Source organism: Onychomys torridus, chromosome 3 (assembly GCF_903995425.1).
Source record: "Onychomys torridus chromosome 3, mOncTor1.1, whole genome shotgun sequence".
In the NCBI taxonomy this organism is placed as follows: Eukaryota; Metazoa; Chordata; class Mammalia; order Rodentia; family Cricetidae; genus Onychomys; species Onychomys torridus.
Window position 1 is genome coordinate 153676177 of NC_050445.1, and position 16330 is coordinate 153692506.

General features: G+C 40.3%; 1 protein-coding gene across 5 annotated transcripts in view; it reads right to left on the reverse strand.

Moving 5' to 3' along the window:
• Abcc9 (ATP binding cassette subfamily C member 9) overlaps positions 1–16330 on the reverse strand; it is a 117575-nt gene that overhangs the window by 81059 nt on the left and 20186 nt on the right. For 4 of the 5 annotated variants that reach the window (XM_036182182.1, XM_036182184.1, XM_036182180.1 and 1 more), the window contains exons 7-13: positions 15517–15759; positions 12077–12271; positions 9560–9712; positions 8624–8779; positions 6761–6895; positions 2245–2407; positions 108–148 (exon numbers count right to left, since the gene is read on the reverse strand). In XM_036182182.1, coding sequence (XP_036038075.1) covers positions 108–148; positions 2245–2407; positions 6761–6895; positions 8624–8779; positions 9560–9712; positions 12077–12271; positions 15517–15759 — 1086 coding nt within the window. The remainder of the gene's footprint in view (positions 1–107; positions 149–2244; positions 2408–6760; positions 6896–8623; positions 8780–9559; positions 9713–12076; positions 12272–15516; positions 15760–16330) is intronic. The other variant, XM_036182183.1, reaches the window with a different exon arrangement.

Here is a 16330-nt window from a genome sequence, read left to right on the forward strand (position 1 = left end):
GAAGTGATGAGGGAGTAAGAGCCATGGCCACCCACACACTCTCTGCTGGAAATCATTCATGCGCATGGACCTGCTTCTATTTCTAAAAGTAAGAAAAAATGTCTTACTGCAAGAACAGCCGCGATGGGAATTGCTGCATTCATGAAGACTGCGGGAAGAAATCAAATGTGTTATTTCACTGAAATGCGCAAATGTTTTCCCCATGTAAATTAATCATCCACTATTAATACTTCATGAAGACTAGAATGGCAGAGTGTGTTAGCAGCATTCTGCCTGGCTCACCAATAGTCCCCAGGGCTGTCTCCTCACACATGGTAATATGAGCTCTCACATACACATTGTAGCCAGAAAGCACTTTTCTTTATTAAAGAATTATGACAATTTTCTTATTAAATGTTCCAAGCAACAGAATTCAGATAAAATAACCCTTTGATGATACAAATTATTAGAATTTTTTAAATATGTACTTTTGAGAGCATTCACAGGTTGCATATTTTATTTGGTCTACTGAACTAATTTAAGTTATGAAAAATTGGTTATTATGCAGATGAAAAATGAGAATTTGACATTACCTCATGCTCAAGGTCCAACAGGGGTTATTAACTTTCACTTTTATACCTTTCAGTTAATAAATAATTTCATATCTTCATCCTTCCTTAAACTATAAATGCAGAGTCAACACAAGGGCAACTCAGAATTTTAGGCTAAAATCCTAGAGGGGTTTAGTGTAGTATGTTTTTTTTTCTTTCTTTTTTTCTTGTTTTGTTTTAAAGATTTATAGATTTATTTTTAATTTATGTCTATGTGTATGAGCCTGAATGTATGTATGTGCATTATATGTGTGCAGCTGACTGAGGCAGCCAGAAGAGGGCATCAGACCTTCTGGAGCTAGAGTTACAGATGGTTGTGAGCCACCACATAAGGGTGCTGGGAATTGAACCCAGGTCCTCTGCAAGAGCAGAACGTCCTTTTAACTGAGAGCCATCTCTTCAGGCTCTGTTTTTATCTTTACTTTTGTTTATTAACACAGTCTCACTTTGTACCTGAGGCTGAACTTGAATTTGCAATGTAGCCCAGGCTAGCTTGAACCTCAAGGCAATCCTTCTGTCTTAGGATCCCAAGGGCTTGGGGCTATGGCCATACACCACCAAAAATATTAGTGTTTGAGTAATAGTAAAACTATGGATGGTTTGTTAGGATCCTTCTTGGAAAACACAGGGTTTTACCAAAATCTGGCACCATTGTCTTGTAGATACAAGACCCAATGAGTATAAAACCCTTTGCGTGGCACCTAAAATAGAATGTGCCCTCACTGTTGACTGTAATTCCATTTCAGAACAAAAGCATATAACATCACAAAGATCTAAAGTCATTTACAGTTCAAGAAATAATAGTACATAAACCTCCAAATCTCTAAGCCCTTAAAGATCTTTGAGAACAAAAATGACCCACAAACAAAATCGAGTAAGAGTGGGTGACATTTGACTAAGCGCGTGTGATCTATACTAATGCAAGCCCATTACTCCAGGAAACGGAGTTTGTACTTAAGATGGAAACAGTATACAAATGTTCTCAAGAACACACTAGGAAAGCAGACTGTGAGTCAGTCAAGTTTGGCTTCTTTCACCTGAACCTTTTCTCTGCCTTCATTTACTCTTCAGGAAAGTCTATCAGAAGCGCCCTCCAAAACAGATAACACAAACCAGAGTGGGCACTTTCAAAGGACTTAGCAAGATAGTCAAATCACCTGAAAGAACTAGCTCCCTTTTTACTGAGAACTAGCTGACTTTCCCAACTGTAGCGGACGAGAGTTTCAGCTGGAGCTACCACCTCATGTCATTACCTTTTTCATCTTACCAGGAAAGACAGCTCAGTGCTTGCTGTACAAGGCTGGCAACCTGAGTTCAATCCCTGACACCCATGTAAAAATGGAAATGAGAACTCACTCCACAAGTCTGACCTCCACACATGTGCCACAGATGTGCATACCCACACCCATCATCAAATTAAAATAAACTTTAAAAAAAAAGTACCAAGGATTTCAATACATGATGTACCATAGCAAAAAACAACTTGCAAAGGGCCAGACGCAGTGTAAAGAGCATCCATCGTGTGGCGAGTGGAGACTGGGTAACATATGTATAGACAATAACGGGCCTCCTTTGAGCATTAGACCATTTCATCACTTATAAGCCAGACTTAATGCTGTGCACCTGGTCACCCAGAGTGACGATGATGACTCACTGGAGAGTGATGTGTAGAGGGCGAAGGTTTTGAGGCTAGAGAGCTCCTTCATTCTCGTCTCTTCCACGCTTTTGCAGAAGATGTGTTCCCAGGCATACAGCTTGAGGAGTTTGATGCCTTTCAGTATCTCATTTGTCTTCTTCAGCCTCTCGGTGGAATAATCCTGTAAAATAAAGGAAGAAACTGTAGTGCCCAATGCAGCCAGCTACACTACCAAGGCAGGACCCAGAGAGGCTCAGACCTGCAGGAGGCCTTGCTTCTGAACAGCTCTGCCACTATCACACTAGGAATAGTGGTAATTCCCCCATGCCCTCTCTCCCCTCCAGGTGGATCCTTTCCTCTCCCAATTGATGTCACCTTCTCCTCTCTTACTACATGTATTTCATAGACCTCTCTGCTCTCTCTCCTTTAAAATACCTTCCTCTCCTGATATAATTCCCTAGTACTGTGACACACACGTAAATGCATATATATACATATGCATCCATACACATCTATGCACATACATACAAATGCACACACACACACACACACACACACACACACACACACACACACACATTCACACATACACCAACATGCACATAGATACATTACAGACATGCATGTGCACACACACAAACATACACAGGAACATTACACATTTACCTGCATACATACATTCACATATATACACATGCCACTCACACATACACATAGACACACAACACATACACACACACACATTCACACACATAAATACACACAAAGTATGGAATGCCATGCACACATTCTTTGAATTATCCCAACTTTAGCATATATGTCGTAAAAGCAAGAATTTTCCTCAGCTTTAGAATGAAGAAGTGACCAAGGAAGTAACTCCAAAATATCTGTCCACTTAGAGCCACATATGCCTCTATTTCTTTAGTTTATATGAAAGCAAATTCTTTAACTTCCCATGGTTTCCTTGAGCAGCAGCTGCAGGTGAGTATGATGTTAGTATGTGTGGTCCATGTGTGATGGCTTCTATTGATTGTGTCTCCCCTCAACGCCACCACAGAAGGACAAGTGTGAATTGAAATGGGTGGCTTGTGCTGGTGGCTGTGTCAGAGGAGCGGCAGGTGGCAACTGGCTTCAGGGAATAAGACCACCAGGAAATTCAACCCTGATGGATACATCTTGGATAGGCAATGCCTGGAAACTATAGCCCCAAGAATGTCTTTTGCTTCTGTTGTGCCTTCACATGTTTGAGGCTGCCATCTTTCTCTGGTATCTGGCATGGTGTGAATGGGTGTGACTGTAATGTAGTGTGTTCATCTCATGAAAACATCTTGTTCTACTCGGCATTTTTACCTGTGGATTCTTATGAAGATGATTTCCTCCTAAGCTGCACTATTTAACTAAAACAATGATTTTATATAATAATAGTGCTAGTTTAAATAGCATTTTGATGATTGAGGGTCTTTAATAAATATAGTAAGGGATTATGATAGAGGTCAGTTTAGTGAAAAATTAACGTAAGTAAAGATAAGATAAAATATTGCCCTTGCCTCAGAGGCTGCAGAGGATAAAAAAAAACAAAACAAGGAAGTGTCACACAGCTGGAACATATAAGTTTCTATTCTATTATTATATTATATTATATTATATTATATTATATTATATTATATTATATTATTGAACTGTATAGACTGTGGCTTAGGTTAATGATTAAGAAAGACAGTTGAGTCCCAATAGCCTAGCTAGCTTAAATTGTTTTAATATTAATGTTGGGAGTTAATGTTGGGAGATGTGTTCACAGGTTTCAGAGTGCATCATAGCTGAAACAAAGCCTTAGAAGGACCTCAGACTAAAATTTTGATACTAGCTTTGAGGTTAGGGATCAAAAACAAAGCACCCCAATTACTACTAACTGACATAGTTTCCTTTTGAGGATTGGTTGGTGATCAAACATGATTAGTTCCTTATACCCATTTCTGCCCTCAATCTCTTGATATAAAAACTATTGATGTGTTGGTAGGCACCCTAAAGATTTAAAGTAGAGCTGACTTTTTTTCATGTATAAAAGTTTAGGTTTGTGCCTCCTTATAAGATTACCTTTCAAGACAAGTAATAAAGTGATTGGTCCTTTCTTTGTAACTGCAAAACACAGCCTGCCAGTAAAAGACATGACTGAGAAGAATACCTTGCGTGCTTTCACTCTGATAATCTAAAACAAGTTGTTTGGGTATGAACGTACGTGGATTCTTGGGACAACTTGTTTTTCACCTGTAATATGTAAAATGTTTAATCACGTAAGGGGTATGGACAACATGCTGTTTCTTATTTGCATTTATTGTAATCATTCACTTGAAAAATAGAATGTAACCATATTATAACCTTTATATTGAAAGATTTTGCTGGGGTATATAAGCTGTCGAAGAAAATAAAGAGTGAGAATAAGGAAGAACGAAGATAGAATTAGAAGAAAAACATTGAGAGATACAGAAGGGACATTTCGGGATAGAGATAGGGAAAGAGAATAGAGAACACAGGATGAAGAATGCAGAAGGAAAGCATCAAGAGCGTGTGAGTCTTTCCCCTTTCTCCCTCAGATAAAGAAGGGCACAGTTACCTGACTCCCTGGATTCCTATCCAGCCCTGCACTGCTGGAGGCTGGTCCCCCAGGTAGCGAAAAATTTGCTTCTTCTTTGGAGCTGTAATGTCTGCTGTGGGATGAGTTCACACCTGCCCTCACACTCTAGTAGTCAAGCCCACCTATGCCCAGCACATTTCTGCGAGCTTTTTTGTATGTTCTTGTTTAAGGCTAAGAATGAGAGTGATTTCAGAGACATTTGTCATGGATCAAAGTCCTTGATTTAATCATTCAATCATGGTTTAGCTGCCTCTGCCACCCAGTAGTCTAGACAACAGCCTACAAAGTGCAGGAGGTCCACTAACCATCGCCAGGAACAGCTGGGCTGCTCAAAGGCCGACAAAAGAAAGCAAAGTAGCCATTCACCTGTGTTTTGTTCATCAACTTTGTATCTGCAGGGCCTTGAATCAAAAGATTACTTGTGAGCCAGCATGACCATGAACACACTTAATATGATTTGCTGTCACCTATGGGTCACCATTGGAGGGAATTTAACCTCTGATACACCAAATCTGATCTGCAATCCCTGCTTGGTTCATTCACCCAGTGGCCCCAAAGTATGCTTAAGAGTAATTTTTGACAAGTTTTTCTTCTTTTAGAAGATTCAGCCCGATGTGGTGGTGTATACCTCTAATTGAAGCTTTGGAGAGGAAGAGGCAGGCAGATCTTTGTGAATTCAAGGCCAGCCCCATCTACAAGTGAATTCCATGACAGCCAGAGCTATAGAGTGAGACCCTATCTTAAAAGAAAAACAAAACTAAAAAGGCCCAAGTCTTGCCACCTGGGATTCCCACAGTGCGAGAGTAAGAGAGTCAAGTCCTCAGTTTCCACTCTACCTTAACACTTGCCCAGACACTACAGAAATCAGCGTGGAAATTTCTCCAAAAAGAATAAAGCTATCTCTACCATATGACTCAGCTAACCACCCCTGAATACTTACACGCATGACTCCACATGAACACATCACAGAGATACTTGCACACCACTGTCAATACATCACTAGTCAGGGTAGCTGAGATTTGGAACCAACCGAGGTGTCCACACCAGGGGAATGGATAAAGAAAGTGCATGCATGCACAGTGGATTTTATCCCACCACGTAGAAAAAAACCTATGCTCTTTGCAAGACATGGGTGCAACTCAAGAGCACCATCATATGTAAATTAGATCTGACTAGAAATGACAAGGACACCTTTTCTGTCATCTGTGAGTCCTGGCTTTTACACAGATATGTAAATTCAGCCGTATATGACATGAAAGTAGATGTGGAAACTGTCTAGAGAAGCAAATGGGTTTAATGGGGTATGGGTGATACAGATTGAAAACATTCAACATATACTAAATACTTGAGTGAAATTTACTATGTAGATTGAATAAGCACCAATTTAAAATATTTTTGCAGTAATCAAAATACACATTCACTGCCCAAGAGTACAAATGAGGCCAGGAATGGTAACACTTTAATCCTAACACTCAGGACACAGAAACAGGCAGAGCCCTGTCAATTCAGGGCAGCCTGGTCTACATAGCAAATTTCAGGACAGCCAGGGCTGCATGTAGTAAGACCCTGTCAGAAGAAAGAGGTGGGGAGAGGAAGAGAGACAGAGAGACAGAGACAGAGTTGGGGAAGAGGGAGGAAGAGACACAGAGACAAAGACACAGAGAGACAGAGAGAGAGAATGGAAGGAAGGAAGGAAGGAAGGAAGGAAGGAAGGAAGGAAGGAAGGAAGGAAGGAAGGAAGGAAGGAAGGAAAGAGATATAAAAAGGGAGGAGAGGGGAGGGGATACAACGATTGTGAAATTATCCAGTTGAAATGGATTGACTTCTTCTCATATTATAAAAATACAAACATTGCCCAGCACGGCTCAATTTGCTAGTAACATTTCCAAGGACAGGACTCACCAGCGTGCTCTTCTGAGCCTCAGCTAGCTTCGTGGCAATGAAGTACTGAATGGGAGCGAGGAGCACAATGACCCCGGCACCAACCAGCGCACTTAATCCAAGCAGATTGTACAGCAGGATCACCCCCATTATGATCTGGAGAAGCACAGAACAGCTGAGTGAGCAGGCTGCAGGAGCCAGAGATTGCAGGGGACACCCTTAGTGGGAATGGACACTCTTAGTTATTGTGCTACGTTTATTTGGAGGCCAACTCAATGGTGACAGTTGGGTTTCACTAAGACTTCTTTGTGCAGCCAAGCTCTAGGAACATATTTTTAGTATGTTGATCTATACAGCTGGTGTCAGACCAGTTTCCTCCATGGAGCTGTGGAATGGCTTCCTGGTGTTTCTGACCTTATAACACAGGTCTAAACTTGAAAGGAGACTTTAAAGGGATGAACAGGCTGCCACCCACCATAAACTTGACATTCTAGGTTCTCCTGGAATTGTACTAGGATTTCAAAGTTGTGGAAATGGAAGTATTGGCAGCATTCCACATGAACATAGGAAGGCTGCTGGGAGACTAAAGTTCCCTATGGGTGACTCCAAAAGCCACTTAAGAAGTCTAGGCCTAACCAAATCTGTGAAGAAAGCTGGGTGTGATGACAAAAGGCTGTAACCCCAGCACTCGGGATCTGTAGGTAGGAAGGTCATTGTGAGTTCAAGACCAGCTAAGATTGTGTATTCAAACCCTAACCAAACAAACAAAACAGCCAATTATAAAGGCTCTCTGGCTACTTTGTCACACTCATTTCTCTCTTCTCATCCATGTTTTATTTTTTGTTTCTGAGAGAGGCTTCCAACTTACTACATAGCCAAGGCTGGCTAACCCAGCCAAGACTGACCTCAGGGTTGCTGTTCGCTATGCTCAAACACTTGTATTTTATGAATTTGAATTTCCACTAAAAACAAACTATAAATAATACATTAAGAACTTGCATTGTTATTATTTTATGTACTTTTAATAAATGTACACAGTGTAAGTTTCAAGTTAAAGATGAAAATTTTGAGATAATGAAAAATACCCAATAAGGCAACCCAGAAAAATAGCTGAAAGTGTTTCTTTGGCCGTTTTTTACCCAGTGGAACAAAAACCACATTTAAAAAAAAAAAAAGTCATGCCGGGTGGTAGTGATGCACTTGGGAGGCAGAGCCAGGCAGATCTCTGTGAGTTCGAGGCCAGCCTGGTCTACAGAGCGAGTTCCAGGACAGCCTCCAAAACTACACAGAGAAACCCTGTCTCAAAAAACCAATAATAATAATAATAATAACAATAATAATAATTTAAAATGCTACTTTATGTAATATATAGGTAAATAGCACCACAGATTGCCCTGTTTCAGCCCCCAGTTGAAGCCGTGGGATGATTTGAAGTGGCCGCTGTAGATTAGAAATGCTGCAGGAGTTTGTCAGAATGCAAGTCCAGACCTGGGTGTGGATTTGGACAGTAATGCCAACAACCAGTGGCTCCTAAGTGCCGTGAAATGTGAAGACCCTGTTTCCAAATGCTTTGGACTTCCCTAAACTTAACAGCTTCCACAGCTATGTCAAGAAGATATATGTGCTCTTCCCACTGTACAGATAAAGACTTCGAGTTCCACAGCAGCGCACACAAGGAGCACTACGGGCATTAGAAGTTAAGCAATGTAACCCCACATCTGACTTTTTAACCTTCTAACATGCCTTAGTCTCATATTCCCTGCCTACAAAGAATGGCCCAAGGACACTAGAACATTCCAACAGTGTACTGTTCCCAGAGTCAAGCATTCTCAGTTGTTTGTTTTATCTCCCCTTCCAATGAGCATCTTATGAACATTGATCTACCTGGACAGGCATGGCCCACAGATTAGGACATAGGAACAAGAACCACATGAGCTGATTGGTTTCTATGGCAACCAAGTTGTTGATCTGTCCCAGGGTCATCTCACCCATGGATAGGTTAGAAGTAGAGAGCCGAAGGATTTTATTGTATATCATAGCCTATGAGGAGAAGGGAGAGATTAATGCTGAGCTGCAAACTTAAACCCAACACTAATTATTTACTTCCATCCAAACAACAATTATTCTAAGTTTTTGAAAATTTCACAAGCCTTTCTACCTTCTTAAACTAACCATGTCCTTAAATATGAACTTGTGTTTTCTAGGACTATAATTAAAACCCAAATTCAACTTTAAACATTATGTTTAAGAATAAACAGAAATAGGAATGGTAAATGCAAAATTTTTGAAATGTCTTTCTTAATGTGTTATTTTGAAAGCTTCCCACCCCTACACATTAAATGCCGTTTTGTTTTGTTTTTTTCATTAAGCAGAAGCTACAGATCTGGAAGCCAAGGGGGGCTGTGAGGAGCTGGGGAAGGGGCTGTGAGGAGGGGGGAAGGGGCTGAGTGGAGGGGGGAAGGGGCTGTCCAAATGTGGGGGTAATGGAAGGGTAATTGAATATATGTGACTTAAAAATAGGAGGGACTATTTTCAGGGTATGAAAGGGATGTGAGAGAGAGAGAGGGGTGGGGGAGGGAGAGAGAAGAAGAGAGAGAGAACAAAGTATAATGAAATGTATCTGTGAAAATGTTACAATAAACTCCATTATTTTATATGACAACTAAATTTTTTAAAAGTAGATCCTAGAAACTAGTCATAGTATTAAAGTGAAAACAGTGGAGAGGAGTGGAGTGGGGGTGTTCCCTAAATGGTTAGTGTTCTTACCAACACACAGTGCATGACATTTACAAGGTACAAAGGTTCCCGTGTTCTACATACCAGCAGAGCCCCACGGAGGTTGATGCCAGTCTCTATGGTCACATAGTAGGAAGCCTGCAAAAATGTCCTTTGCAGAATAAGGGCCAGGAAGAGCAGGACTGCCAGAACATAGGTGTTTTCCAGAAATTCCTTTGATGAGAGTGTCTCTGAATTCTTATCCCAACAAGTAAAAAGAAAACAAATTAAAACCAGTCTTTCCATCTACCAGAATAGTTTGTGTTTATTAAAGGACACATGATTTTCAATTTAAAACTCAATGATCTTATAATGCAGATATATCTCTCTCTTGAGACTGGGTCTCCCATTGGCTGGGAGCTCACCAGTTCATCCAGACTAGCTGGTGGTGAGCCCCAGGGGCCTTCCTGTCTCCACTTCCTCAGCACTGGGATGACAGCCATAGATTACCCTGGCTCTCCTGCTTGTCAGTCAAGAACTTCCCTGACTGGGCCACCTTGTCTGTGGTCTTTAAAATCATTGTATACAATTAATGTGTTCCAGTTTCCATGCATCCTAATTCATACTAGCGAAACAAATTTTAAAACATGGCATTATTTATTTCAGCCATGGGTCACCTCCAGGAAGAAAAGAAGACTTGGGAAGACATGTCTTAGTAGGAAAATGACAGGGTCCATCATAGGGATGAAATGACATTGGTTCAGCTTTATGAGCAACAGTGTCACTTGGTGACAGTCGATGATGCACATGGCAACACTACAGACATTCTTCATTTGGCCATTGAAACCTAGTGTTGTGAGGAGTACATAAAGCAAATCGATTTTGTGCTTTCAAACTCCTTCAGCGTCCTCTCCTCCTCCTCTTCCTCCTCTTCCTCCTTCTTTTTTTGTGGTGAATAAGTGAATAAAAATGTAATTTCTGGTGAAGGGTAAAACCTTAAGCAAAATTCTGTCGCTTCAGAATGGCCATTCTAACTGTAGCAAAGTTTACTGAGACAGAGTTTGAGACTAGACAAGCAAGTGCTTGCTTAAGTAACCAACTTAATCTAGATGTGTGATACTTTTATTTGTGAATGCATTTCAATAAAGTGTATTTTTTAATCTAGTAAGATTATACTTCAATCGTCTTCTTCACCTTCAGCATCTGAACCTCCAGCCCTACCCCCTCTCCATCCTCCCAGCCCTGGTTCAGGTTTCTGAACCTCCAGTCCTACCTACCCCATCTCCATCCTCTCAGCCCTGGGTCAGGTATCGGGACCTCCAACCGTACCTACCCCATCTCCATCCTCCCAGCTCTGTGGTCCAGGTGTGGGCTGCAATGCCTGGATTTTTCTACATAGGTGCTGAAGATAAAACCTGGTTCCTTATGCTCAGGTGTCCAGCCCTTTACTGACAGGAAAATGGAGACAGGGGGACCACTAGGGCTCACTGGCCCCCAGTTTACCCAAATTCAATCCCAAATGAAGTGAGACACTTGTCTCAAAAAGCATTAAGGTGGAGGAGTGATTGAAGAAGACAGCCAATGACAACCTCTGACCTAAACACACACACACACACACACACACACACACACACACACACACACACTCACCTAAAATCATACATGAATACAAACACAATAAAACAGAAAATAATATGTAACATTAAAAACCACATTGGCCATATTATTACCACAGACTTTTTAAGCAGTGACTTAACACTCTCATATTCTATTTAAAGATTACTATAAAAAGTCAAGTAAAATAATCAATCTGAAATTTTTGCATGAAGTTCCTTACACATGAAGGATGGTTATAAAATATTTATAAGCTCCAAATCCTAGGAATAATTTTGATGGAGATATACATAATTTTCTCCAAAAGGTTAAAAACTTTCCATTTCTCTATAAATAAACCTGCTTGAGTTTCTCATACTACTGCATTAATAAAATGTGACAATTACTAGATGTAATCATCTAGTAATATATTTCCTTTTAAAAGTACTGTGGGAAGGACAGGCAAGATGGCTCAGCAAATAAAGGTGCTTGCTACCAACACTGATGTGAGACCAATTCACAAACCCACGTGGTAGAAAGAGAGAACCTACTCTACTTCCACAAGTTGTCCTTTGATTTCCACATTTTAGCTATGTCATTCACATGTCCACACACATATACATTGTAGTGATTTGAATAAGAATGTCCCCCATAGGCTCATATGTTTGAATACTTGACCCCAGTTTGTGGAAATGCTCAGGAAGGATTGGACGTGTGGCCTTGTTGGAGGAGGTGTGTCACAGAGAGCAGGCTTTCAGGTTTCAATAGCCCATGCCATTCCCACTTAGCTCTTTCTCTGCCTCATGCTTGTGGATCAGGATGTGAGCTCTTAGCAACTGCTCCAACACCACACCTGCCTTCCTGCTGCCATGCTCCCCATCATGATCATGGACTCTAACACTTTGGAACTATAATCGTACAATAAACTCTTTCTTCTGTAAGTTTCCTTGGCCACTGTGTCTTCACAGCAATAAAAAGTAACTAATGCAAACACAAACTAAATAATAAAAAGAAAAACCATGAACTTACTCCTGTTGTGTTATTCGTCCCATTCTTGATTTCATTCACACACTGGACTATCCTGGAAATACAGAGAGGACCAGCAAACCCAAGCAAGTCAGCCAAGTATCGGAATGTACTGCTTAGCAAGATTGGTCTCCCAAAAGCTCTGTACATGGCCAGCCATATGGATGGGGTCCGATTTGGATGGTCTGCAACTTTTTTCTGAAACAAACAAAAGACCCAAGTAAAAGCTTGAAGTAGCAGCTGACAGTGATGTTGAGATCCCAACAATATTCTAAAGACCTAAAAGAAACTGTGGAGATTTCAATGCAACATGGAAAGTCTGCATCCTTGCATTTTATACAAATGGTAGTTTCTGGAACCACCATAATAAAACAGATACAACATAGTGTAGAAGCTAGTTCTTCTACATCTCTGTGTTATTTTTAGTTTTCAAAGGACAACATGGAGTTGTTAAGGACAAATTCATATCTAGTTCCCTTCAGCTTAGAAAATGTGTACCACTTATGAATATGACCAAAGAAAATCACATAAAAACAAGACAATGACAGACAAGGTCTGGTGTTATGAGGCCTTGTATCATGTATCCAACCATGTATTTCCTTTCAAAAGTACTGTGAGGCAAGATGGCCCAGTGAGTAAAGGTGCTTGCCACCAAGCCTGATGATCTGAGATCAATCCCCATGATCCACGTAGTGTAAAGAGAGAACCCACATGTTGGAGAAAATCATACATGTTGTCCTCTGATCTCTACATGTGAGCCATGACATGCACATGTCCACACACACATACTATAGAGATTTGAATAAAAATGGCCTCATAGGCTCCTATGTTTGAATATTTAGTATTCATAAGAGGTTCCCAATCACACTACTGTAAGCTAAAATAGATTATCTCACATGATTTATCTTCCACATTTTCTCAGCTTCATAAAGAGTAGCCAGTTCATTTTAAAGTGTTATAAGCTTGTGTGTGTTTGAAAAAAGAAAACTGGATACATGTTTAAGATGACCCTTGACTCACACATCCGCCATCGTTTGTAAAGACTTTAAGGCTTGAACATCTATGGTGACAAAGAAGGGACTCAATGGAGTATAAGGCTGGGGTGGGGGATGATTTAGTGGGGGATGCCTCACAAGCATGAGAACTTGAGTTCAATCATCAGAAACCAAATGAAAAAAGCCAGGCATTGTGACTCAGATTCCTAACACAAGAGAGGCATCCCAGGAGTTCACTGACCAGCCAGTCTCCTTCACAGGGGAGTCCTATGTCCCACTGAGAGACCCTGTCTCAAAAAAATAGGTGGAAATCTCCTAAGGCAATCTATGGCTTTCATCTGGCCTCCACAAGTGGGCAATCACATGCACCTACACACATACAAACACACACAATAGAATAGAATTCATCTTTCATATTCAGCTGTCCATTAGAGTAAATGATTTCTTCATTTTCTATCAGGTTTACTCACATGACATGAGCATTTCAAGTTCAAACTGTACATAAAAAGCACCCAGGAAATCTGAGGTAAGTTTAGTCTACATTTTAAATCTTTACTTTAGCAGAGAAATTTACACACTTTGATATAATACTTTCCTCAAGGGAAACCAGAAAAATAACTCAGGCCCATTTGTAGCAATGTTTTTCAATAGCCGTTTCAAAACACAAGATTCTGATACACATGGTCATTTTCATCATTTGCCATGAACAGTTGATTTTCATTTAGAGTTGCCAAAAATCTCTTTAACTGATTCAGCATGCATGACTCCCTTCCATGATCATTGTGAGCATCAACATTTTACAAACAGTAGTAACCAAAATACATTTAGAACTGTGTATCACACCCAGGACCATCTGGAGTGGTAACAGGACAAATTTAAAGGAGGAAATGGGATTGAGATATATTGTATAGATGTTTGTCAAATAATAAAGCAAAGGTATTTTTAAAATGAAATAGCTAAAGACTCACTTTTAACATTTTAAAGCAATTATTAATACACAGAAAGATGCTGGAAGCAGACACCTTTTGAAGACATTTATGATAACATATGAAATAGAAGTTAACAGTCCTTTCATTTCTATAGTTTCCAAGTGTGAACAATAGAACCCAATGTTTATTGATAATTAATATGAGATTTCAGTGGTTATTAGTGTCAGGAGTGGTGGCACATCCCTTTAATCCAAGTACTTGGGAGATAGAGGGAAGTGGATCTCTGTGAGTTCAGGGCCAGCCTGGTCTCCAAAGCAAGTGCCAGGACAGCCAGGGTTACTACGCAGAGAAATCCTGTCTCAGGAAGAAAAAAAAAAAAAAAGGGAGGGAGGAGATATTAATGAACATCTGTTGTGGAATATTACTTTAGCTATGTAAAGATGTGTTACATTTGTTTATGTTGCAGAATATTTCTTTAACTATGTAAAGGCATGTTGCTTTTGTTTATGCTCCATTTGTTTAACTAGGCAAAGATGTGTTACATTTGTTTAATTATGTAAAGATGTATTGCTGTTTTACCTTGCTTGCCTAAGTCATCTGATTGGTCTAATAAAAATCTAAACAGTCAATAGCTAGGCAGTAGAGGGATAGCGGGGACTGGTGGGCAGAGAGAATAAGTAGTAGGAGGAATCTAGGCTCAACAGAAGAGAAAGAGAGAACGAACAAGGGAAAAAGGGAGGGAGGTGCAGGGGCCCAGCCAGCCAAACAGACAGACACAGAGTAGGACACACAGAATAAAAGAAAGGTAAAAATCTCAAGGCAAAACATAAAGATAAACAAGGTATTAAGTTGTAAGAGCTACTGGGACACGCATAAGACAAGGCTGAGCATCTTTAACTAATAATTCGTCTCTGTGTCATGATTTGGGAGCTGGCTGGTGGTCCAGAGAGAAAGCCTGCTACAAACACACACTATTTTTACCATACTCAGAAAAGTTATTAGTAAGATACTTGAGAAGAACTAGAATGCATGAGCTATTAATATTCTAGGATAACAGGTTAGTTACAGGTTAGTCATTCAATTTATTATGTTTTATGTGCACCATATGTGTGCAGTGCCCTCTGAATGCAGTGACAAAAGGTTATGAGCCATCCTGAAGGTGCTGAGAATCAAACTTAGGATCTCTGGAAGAGCAGCCAGTGCTCTTAACCACTGAGCCATCTCTACAGACCCTGAGCTCATTTTTAATGTGTACTTGAGCACATGTTCTAGAGAAAAAACAGTGCCTGCACAGTCCTTTCTTATGTGATCAGGGACAACAGTCATGACATCTGTTTACTTCATTAGACCTTCCTCTTTTTCTTCAGTGCTGTAATTAACACAAAGTCACACTCCTGGGTGAGGCAGATGGAGAAAATCCACTTTCCCTTGAGCAGATACTATTTAAGCTTTGCACTTCCATATTTAACAAGCCTGTCCTTTCTCCTTGGTTACAGATGTGGAAGACAAATACTATTACCTTTTGCTCTTCATAGGCTTCCTTCAGGCAAACATAATTTGTCACTGCCCTCATTGCTATTGGCAACTTTCCAATCGCCTTCAGATCAATAGGCTTCCTGTGAGCAGATATGATCAGCGCATTCATCCACCAGTACGTAGCTTTGGACAGCAAATTCACAAATGGCTGGAGGAACCTCACACCCAGGTCCTGGAGGTCTTCCGGGGGCTTCACTTTCTGAGGATTCATGAAGAAAACATATCTCTGCGGTAGGAAGAATTCCACAGTGTGACCATTAGCCTACTTCTCTCTCCACAGACTAAAAATAAAACCACAACCTTTGCTGAATTTTCATTTAAGACAGTCAAAACTCATGTTTTAATTTATGGTTCTTTCTACTGCATTCTGAAATATCCTTTGCAATATTTCTCCTTTGTTTTCCTTAGACTGACTAGCTGATGGCCAGAATTCCACATTGAAACCATTTGGAGACAAACCTGAAAAATTAGTTAGCTCTTTAAAAGAACCTATCTTTATCCTACAATGGGGTTAAATTAATGAAGACTGTTACTCTTTGAGATTTTAACACCATTATTGAGTCACGTGGTTTGGCTGATGTTAACTGTCTACTGTCCACTTTCACTGTAGCGTGTGTCTCTCTCCTCATAAAGTTATTGGATAGAAAAATGAATATTGAAAACCTGCTAGGGATTGCAGCGTCTCACACAATGTAACTGACAGCACAAAGAACAGAAAGTACAAAGGCTTCGTGTGTCTTAACTATGGTCCTAACCACTGCGATTTGGACATGTACTAGTTACCACTATAGATGCCT